Consider the following 9793-nt stretch of genomic DNA (forward strand, 5'->3'; position numbering starts at 1 on the left):
AGTTTACGTTCAGAATGGCATTATGGCTTTGGGTGTAACCCCTTGCCATGGCAAAGTACAGAAGATGCATATGCACTTCTGTGATGTCTGGTGGCCAGGTGCCAAAAGTCTAAGGACCACTGACCTAGAACTAGCTCATCACAAAGGAGAAATCAAGAAATGTCAAATGAGCTTTGCCTATGGACACAAAGCATTTTAAAACGTGGTTTTTTTTGTTTGTTTGTTTAAAAAAAGGTTATACTTATGTCAAGTGGCAAGGAAGGCAGATGTGCCACCATGACACCACCAAAGGCTTTGTATCAGCAGCAGAATCTGGGAATGGCTATATGGAAAGAGACCCAGAATCAAGTACTGCTTCTAATTCTAAACAACAGTGTGACCTGAGACAAGTCACTTCACCTCTCCCTCGTCTGTTTCCTGATTTGAATACAAAGGTGTGACATTCAGGAAACAACAGTTTATCTGAATGTTATCATCATTTATCATTCATGTCATGGCTATTTGAAGGAAAGAATTTAGAAAGGCAATGCTGCTACGAATATCCAACTATTTCTTTTCTTTTCTTTTCTTTTTTTTTTTTTTTTTTTGATGGAGTCTCACTCTGCCACCCAGGCTGGAGTTAAGTGGCACAATCTTGGCTCCCAGCAACCTCTGCCTCCTGGGTTCAAGCAATTCTCCAGCCTCAGCCTCCTGAGTAGCTAGGATTATAGGCATGCGGCACCACACCTGGCTAATTTTTGTATTTTTAGTAGAGAGAAGGTTTCACCATGTTGGCCACCCTGGTCTCAAACTCCTGACCTCAGGTGATCCACCTGCCTCGGCCTTCCAAAGTGCTGAGATTACAGGCACAAGCCACTGTGCCCAGCCAATATCAAAGTATTCTTTGTCAGCAAGTCAATCAACTCTTAGACAGACGATGGCTCTCAGAAATGTAGAGAGGCGGAGGGAACTGGATTTGGGTTTGGAGATGGCATTCATGCAAAGAGAGATGAAGGAACGAAAAGTACCATCCTGGAATACAGAGATACTGACTCTGAGCAAATAGAAATGTGTAATAATGAGCCACTCATCATGCCACAGTGGCCTAAAGTTGAGTAAATCTCATTTTGGAGCAATTATAAGCAACCTTCATAAATGTGAAGGAGGGGGAGTCTCTTTCATTTCAACTCCTGGTTCAATTCACACATGCCTATCACTCTCAATATGGTTGTCAAGAAGTAGGGTACACACAATTCCTAAGATCAGAAAAAAGGAAATAACCCTGATGAAGATGTTGGGTATGGCTTCAAAATATGTTCACTTTATTTATTGGACCACTTATGTTTTAAAGTACTCTAAAAAGGTACATACAAGTGAAACGTATCGTCTTTTCCCTTGAAGTTCCTAAAAGCTAGTGAGGTAGATAGAAAATCTATACATAATTTCATAGATCCTAGGAAATTTAAATTATAGACTAATTTTGCCAAACAAATGACCTATTCTAAATTTGAGGAATCCTTCGTGGATTTCAGTTTTTTTTCCTCTCAAAAAGATATATTTTTACCTCTATTCAAACATTGCCTCAGTTCCTCATCTTCTATTCTGTGTCTAAGAGAGAAGAATTATCAATGCAAATTTGTGACACATCGATTTAAAGGATTGCTTTATGAAAGACTTCTAGTACTTGTTTTAAAACATGTGAAGTGAAAAAAAAGAGCCATGTTTTGCATTGATTAACTTATATTAAAACCATTCCTGGAGGTGAGATTTGATTAATGTAAGTATGAATATCAGAGTTTTCACTTACTCAACTCTTGCCAAAAGTAAACCCATGTTGCAATAACAAGAAAGGCCTATTTCTCCCTGTACAAGCATTATTAATGCAACTTCAAGTGGTCTCTCTGGTCCATTATTTGAAAATAAATCACAGGGCAGCCTGACACTCAAGTTCTTGATTATGTAATACAGATTTGTCACATTTCTGTTTTCAGAGCAGAGTTTCTCAGATGGAATAAGAAACTGAATCTTCATTTACATATCAAAAAGAGAGTGGGGATAAAAATAATAAAAATAGCTTTTATCCTCATTTTTCTTCATTTGCTATCTTTTATAATCTGATACATAGTTATTTTGTCTTGACCTGAGAAAACCAGTAACCATGACAAATAACAATAGTATTAAAGTTAGAAAATACATACCTTGGCTGGAGAGCATTCCCAAATGTAAAGTCTGTTTTGATTCTGCACTCAACTAACTTTTCTTAAATTTCAACTAAATAATATCACCTGTTCCTATATGCAAAGAATTTCTAAGTGAATCATCCCTGGGGACCAAACTTCTGGAAAGAGAATATTAAACCATGAACATATCAAACAAGACTCTAAGTCTTTTGTGAAAATAGACTCTTCATCTAAAAATAGTAGAAATCAGTGGTCACAAATTCATTTTCATCTAATGCCCTATAATAATCTACCTATAAAAGACCCATAGAATTTAGATCATAAATATATATATGTGTGTGTGTATAGTGTGTATATATTTGATAATGGTGTACACACACACATTCAGCATTTTCATTAACATAAGTGCAAATTTACTTTTGTAAAAGAAGAAAATATCCTTCTCAGATGATCTAGAAGCATGATAGCATTAAGAATGAAAATACTTACTAGGTTTCAAGCTTGAGCCAGATGCAATAAAAACTCATTCACATAGATTCTCTAATTATTGCAACATTCTCATCATCCTCTCCCTTTTCAAGATGAAAGAATGATTTTAGTGGGATTATAAATTGCCCAGTAAATGGCAGAGGAAGGAATCAATCTGAAATCTGTTTGACTTTGTTCTCAGTCTTACATCACGTTGCCTCTCCCCAAAATGTAATTAAATTTGAAAATCATTTGGCAATTCCAAAAATGTTATAGAATATTTTAATAACTTTTAAATAAACTATGGCATGAAAAACTTAGAAAATTTTTCTTTATTTTATGGAAGACATTAAAAGAATACTGTTCACATCAGTTACAGAACAAAACAATTCAAAATATTTATTTTATCAGTTTTGGATAAAATTGAGTTTTCTGTATTTAGCCTGGCAGTGGGTGACACATTTACCATTACAAATGGATATGCCTGAGATTCTAAGAATTTAGGAAAGCTTAACAAACATAAATCTACAATAGAAGAGCTTTCTTTTCAGTGCCCCAGTCTCCCCACTGAACCTACTTCCCAGCCTTCTCTGCTATACTGAAAATGACGACCATTCCTTGAGTTAATATGTAGTCAATGATAAGAATGTCTACCATGTAGAAAGAAGGTGAGTGCTAATTTTAAAAGCCTTAGAGAACAGGTGCTATTAGATAGGGACAAATAAACAGAGATTGGTTATTGCCAGAAACCTTGTGGATCAGGTCAATAAAAACTTTAAAACAAGAATATGCTGGGAATAATCAATACTAAATTCCACGACTTCTCAAGGCAGGGCAGCATTTACTAGAGCAAGAATAATTCTAACTATCCATAAAGATATAAGTTTATGAAGAAGTTTACAGTCCCTTTATCATTTATCTGGCTTCTTTTTGGACCTTGTACAGGTGTTCAGATGGAAAAACCTCTAACCTTTTTTTGGTTGATGTATGTCTTAGTATATGGCCCCCATTCTAATGTTAGTCATACATGAACTTGGTTAGGACACACAAGTCACTTAGCAAGTATGAAAATATATGGAGATGATTTTAATAAGTGAAGCATACATGTGTGTTTAAAGGTTACACAGAAAAAGCTGTAGAAAAAATTTGTGAAAAAGTCTTTTGACTTATGTTTAATCCAATTCCATGCCCCTCCCCATAACAATAGGGACATGCACCCTGGGTTCTTGGTGGCTCCACTGCCAAGCACACTCTCCTGCTACATTGACTGAAATCTCACTCCCTGACATATTTCTATAAATCCCATCTGTCTTTCCTTTAAATATCCTCTTTCTCATGCTGATTACCTTGGGAAGTACATTCCAGTGAAAACAATGTGCAACATATTCAGCAGCTAATTCAACTCTTGGTAAGAATTAGCCAAAGTTTACTTTTAGCCTGACTTCTTACAGAGTAGAACAGTAAAGAATTTTACTATTCAATTTTGATTGAATGAAAGTCAGGATGTAACAGAATATTTTGAAATCTGGATGCCTGCCAAAATAGGTTTGATGTCCAAATCCATTAATATAATATTTGCATGCACCCAAAAACTCATGCGTAATCATACCAATACGTGTACTGCAAAATGTGGTTGTCTGTAAACTTAAAATAATGTTATCAGCTATACATGGCTTAATAATCCTGAGGCTTTTTTTTTTTTTTTTTTTTTTTTTTTGAGACAGGGTCTCGTTCTGTTGCCCAAGCTAGAGTGCAGTGGCACAATCTCGGCTCACTGTGGTCTTGACCTCGCAGGCTCAAGCAATCCTCCCAGCGCAGCCTCCTGAGTAGCTGGGACCACAGGAGTATGCCACTAAACCCTACTAATTCTTTCTTTCTTTCTTTTCTTTTTTCTTTCTTTTTTGTTTTGTTTGTTTGTTTGTTTTAGAGACAAGGTCACAGTACGTTGCCCATGCTGGTCTAGAACTCCTAGGCTCAATCCATCTATCTCAGCCTCCCAAAGTGCTGGGATTACAAGTGCGAGCCACTGCATCAGGCCAAGATTTTTTTTTTTTTTCCTATTTTGTCTAGGCTCTTATTCCCAGACTACCCATTCAATAAGAAGACTTGGTATAAGTCAGGCCTTATTCAAAAACTCCTACATATTATTTCATTTAACCCTTAGAACAAACATCTAAAGGGAACCGCAGTCACCTCCATTCACAGATGAAATGGGGAAATTCAGTTATCCTGCCCAAGAAAACACACTGGTCTTTGGTGGACCTGGGATATAAACTTGACTCTGTGCACTTCCAGTGCATAACCCATAGACAGTGATGAATAAATATTTGTGGTTGATAGCACAAAATCTCACAATCTTAGTCACAGCATTCTGGCATTGTGCCTGCTACATGTCACACTGTAAGTAAATTTAAAATGTGCCTATAAGTAGTAAAGCTTAAGACATTCTGTAATCATAAATAATTCAAGAAACCAAAATTTTGAATTTGCTTTATTTTTACTCAGACTGGGAGAAATTTGGTTGTTTTGTTTCCAATGTAATGTGCTTCATAAGATAATGCAGCATTAATATTTAATAATACAATTTTCTTTAAGTTGTTTTTATATAATTTAATCTTTTTAAAATGCACCATTTGCTCAGATCCTGAAATAATCAAACAGATATATAGATATATTAGAAGATTCTAAGCAACAGATATTTTGTGGTATGTTCTTAACTCAATAAACAAAATACCTTAAATATAATATTTATATTATAAATTTATAAAATATATTATATTTAGATGATAAATTTATATAATATATTATATTTATATATAAAAATAAGAATTTCAGGGAGAGTAGGAAATGCATGTTTTTTCTCAAATCATAGACTTCCATATAACATCTTTATTTAATGTATATTATCTTTTATAACCAAATTATATAGAACTCTACCCCAATTAAATATGACATTTTATATGTTGAATAATTCGAAGTAATACATTTTTTATTAATTAAAATGTTTCCATATGATTTATGAAAGCTCTTTTCAAGGTTGTGTTTTAAAAACAATAGTTTATTGATCAAATTATGACATGTATATATTAGCAAAGGGCACATGGAAGAATAACTCTTCTGCAATTTTTCATTAAGCATATGTTTGAATATTTTAATCTGGTTTGCTAGACCAAAGGTGAATAAAAATACTGAATATCAATTTCTGTATTGAAATATTTTAAGTTGATATTACCTAAATGTCTAAAGCACATCGATATTTCAGAGAAGGCATTTTACACATTACACATTTGATCTCAATTCTGGTCATGAATGATTTCATCAAGTGACAGCTTCACGTTCAATCGTAAGAGATTGGTTTTTTACCAAAATGCATTTTTTAAAGAAAATGCATAACAAGTGCTGTCTTTGTAGTCAAATAGTTGCTTTTAAAAATATGCTTTTTAGTCATACTCTGAAAAGTGGGATGGTTTTGTTTTTGTTGTTTTTGTTTTTGTGTGGTTATTTTTGTTTTGCTTTTGGAGCTGAGAGAACGGCCACGCTTTTTAGGCAACATTTTTACCCACTGGAGTCAGCAGAAGGGTGCCACCTGGTGGAAATGTGAACAAATTCTAAACCTTGTCTGATTGACCATTAAAAAATATATATACTCATTTAACAAACCTTGAGAGTCTCGTCATCAGAGACAAATCATACAAAGATCAAGAAAAGTTCCTATAAATTTATGAGGATCTATCTTGTTATTTTATATTATTTAGATCAGTAGCGTGATATTAAGTTAACTAAAATTTCCAGAGCTGTGATTTATATGTATAGTTGAAGCTTTAAACAAATTATTCATTCGTTTTATATTCAAGGTAAATTTGTGCACATGCACACACATACATATATAATTTGCAATTACTTTCATTCTTATAATGGAAATATGTTGTATCATGATTGTATAGAAGTTAAAAGTTGAGGCTTCAGACCTCCATGAGTTCCTGGCTAAGTCTCACTTCCACAATAACTTCCTTAATCTTCTGTATTCTCATCTCTAAAATAGGAATAAAAACAGGACTAACCTCAAAAAACTGCTTTAGGAATCAAATAGAAAAATACATTCAATAAATGTTACTTTATGAACCCTGAGAATAGTACTCTGCCTGTGGCAAACATTCAGGAAGTGATTTTTTAAAATAATAATAAATTACAATTAGCCACTAAAGTTCTGAGCTCTTTCAATGTTAATTGAGATACTGATCATGTTAAGAAATGATTGTGTCTAGTCATGTCAAGGCATTTGTTTTTAGACATTTTGTAAATGTGGAGTGTTATGAAAGCAACAAAAATAACTGTCATAAATATTTTTTAATCAAAGAATCTTTAAAAGAAAGATTACTAAGATGATAAAAATATTTCCAGTGATTCAGAATATTCATAAAATACACGGTCGCTACACGGTCCCTCCTATTCTTGTTGTCACCTTTTTCTAGGGAGGGAGGGCATGTCCTCTTGTCATGGCACCCTGTGCCAGAGTACAGTAACAGATCAAATAAAACAGGAAGGTTGAGCCCTCTACAGGACTGTAACTGTAACCAAATTATATGGTTCATAACCATTTTCAGTTAGAGGAAGGATTATGGTCTTCCACTGTGCTATAAGTGGAAATAGGTGTTTGATGGCCTCAGTACAAGGCATCTTTGAGGTTTCATAAAAATCTTTACCATAGAAACTAGAAGACATTTTTGGAAACATTCAATAGCTTAAATCATTCAAAATCAATGCATAGTGATTGATTTGTTGGAACATATGTGCTATTTAACTACTAGGTATAATTTCATAAAGGTACATTTTAATTTAAATTTATGAATTTTTTTTGAAATATTATAGAAAACACACAACTAATCACATCTTTATGAAGCTATTATATCTAGTATTGCACGAGAGTTGTGTGGCAATTGCAGAATTAAACCATAATGACTAATATGGCTGATAAAAGCTTAGTAGTCTTACAGAAAGTAGTTTAAGCTTTCACAAAAATCATTCACATTCTTTGTCCATCATTTCATATGTCAAGCTTTGAACAAAAATATGCTAGATGTGAGTATTTCCTGGGAGTGCTTGAAAAACCCTCACTGTGAGGTGCCATGTATATATTTCAGTTGACTTTCTTTGTAAAATCAATCTATTTGAACACATGCATAAGATGCATAAAACTGACATTTTCAAATCATGTCAATACTCAGAAAGGCACTTAAAATACTCTATTAAATCAAGAGTTCTGCAAAGTAGCCACTCCCTGAATATTTGAAGTGGCTATTAAAAAATGCACACTAACAAGAGAAATGGATTCGAGCTTGCACCTATCTCTTCATATGAATTTTAAGTACCAGATTAATCCTGACAAGGGGGTTTGTTGTGCATAGACAGCGTGTCCACTATCTACACATACATTTTCAGCTCCTGTGTGCTCTGCTCTGCTTCTGCATCCCACTTCCATCATCACTGAACTGTTTGCAGCGCCTCAAGTAACCAGCTGGTGTCACAGGTTAGTGAGCAAAGATTTCATGTGGGGACTCTCACCTGACTAATCATTCTTACTGGTAGCATCATTCCAAGAGCAGTAGAGAGGCTCGGCGGCTTGTTAATGAAATTTAAGGGCTGTCAGCCTGAAAGAGGATGTTAAATCCATGTTCCTGTCCTGAAATTATTTTTCTATATCTGCTATCCAGTGTTTACATTCTGATGTGTGCTGGGGATTAGGAGGAAGGGGTATAAAAGGAAGGAACATATGATGTTTTAATATTTTCATACTTATCTCAGAGTATGGATCAAACAGGATAGTTTAAGAAAACAAATGCTTTGTAAAAACTGCCAACATTCAACCCCCTCCCACTAATAAACGGGAAGGGAGCTTTAAATCATTGAGTAATTCCCACCACCTGTGTGAAACATATGTGAGAGAACAGAGAAGGGGAGGTAAGAGGAGAAAAGAGACCACAAGCCAGGAGAGATGACCAAGTCTGCAATATTAATAACAGCATCGCTGGCATCGCCTCCTCTGTCTCGCCACCACTCCTGGGCGATTTGGACAGCTCCCCTTAATAGGCCCTTTAGTGCTTAGAATACGCGAAAAGCCGAGTTGCTGTTGGAGCCTAGCTGCGTGCACTCCCTCCATCCCATGCTAGCCATAAGCTGGGAGGGTTTCTGCCAGGAACGCCTCCAGCAGCCTTCGCAGTGCACTCCGAGCAAAGATCCCCAATCCTCCTACCCCAGTGCTTGGGTCCTGCGTGTCCACAGTTAATCCCTGACCTAAGTGCAGCTCTCTCTGCCCAGAGTTTCTAATTGATGTAAACGTGACCGCACCTCCATCCGGCTCAGCACAGCCTCCCTCCTCCTCCTCCTCCTCGTCAGGGTATCTCGGCGCTCCCGACCCTCCAACTTTGAAAAAAGAGCGACACCGAACTCCCAAATCACCCCAAATCAGGGACAGAGACAAGATGGGGATCCACGACGGTACGGTTATGCTACAGATTTCTAAAGACCAAAACAAAAAGGGGTTGGCGGGTGTAGAAGGACGGGAAAGAGACAGGAATAACCCTCAGCCCACGCAGGGCACCTCATCTCTGCAGACACAACACATCCAAACCCAACAAATCACTAAAGCCAGCACCTTCCCGGCTCCCCTTAATAATTAATGCCTTGCTGCTCCCCAAGCTCCGTTCCGCTCAGCAGACTACAGATGTCTGGGACACTCTTCCCCCATCGACCCCCGCAAACACCCTACCTCACAAACACACACCCGTCTCCTCAAAAGAAACAAGAAAGCAAAGTAAAAACTCCGTCCGCCTAAAGGTCATTTGCCTACTCGGGTCGCTTTGGCCAGCGAGCGTCCCGGCTATAGGAAGACCGGGCTTGAACCCGGTAAGTGGACATCAGGAGCGCAGCAGATTTCTTCAACGTGCGTTAATAGGGAGCCAAGAGGCCCCATTCCTTGGCCCTGGCCACCTCTCCCCTCCCTCGGTGGCCCGCCCGCCGGGGTTCCCCGGGGCACCTTCACCCTTTACCTCTCTCCCCCCTTCTCCGCGGCTCTCCACCTTGCGCATCCTCTCGCCCGGCCCCGGAGCGCACTCAGAGGCTCTAACTTCTTCCCGGAGAGTCCATGGATAAGCAGGAGAGCCTGGAAC

At 37.1% G+C, this 9793-nt stretch overlaps 1 protein-coding gene across 2 annotated transcripts in view; it reads right to left on the reverse strand.

Annotated features, from left to right (window-relative positions):
• DPP10 (dipeptidyl peptidase like 10) overlaps positions 1–9793 on the reverse strand; it is a 704745-nt gene that overhangs the window by 694078 nt on the left and 874 nt on the right. Inside the window, exon 2 of one of the 2 annotated variants that reach the window (XM_054478150.2) lies at positions 9674–9792. The exons of the other annotated variant lie outside the window; for it this stretch is intronic. Coding sequence (XP_054334125.1) covers positions 9674–9712 — 39 coding nt within the window. The 5' untranslated portion in view covers positions 9713–9792. The remainder of the gene's footprint in view (positions 1–9673; position 9793) is intronic. 2 annotated transcript variants of the gene reach the window in all.

The sequence above is a fragment of the Pongo pygmaeus genome, chromosome 11 (assembly GCF_028885625.2).
Source record: "Pongo pygmaeus isolate AG05252 chromosome 11, NHGRI_mPonPyg2-v2.0_pri, whole genome shotgun sequence".
NCBI classification, from domain to species: Eukaryota; Metazoa; Chordata; class Mammalia; order Primates; family Hominidae; genus Pongo; species Pongo pygmaeus.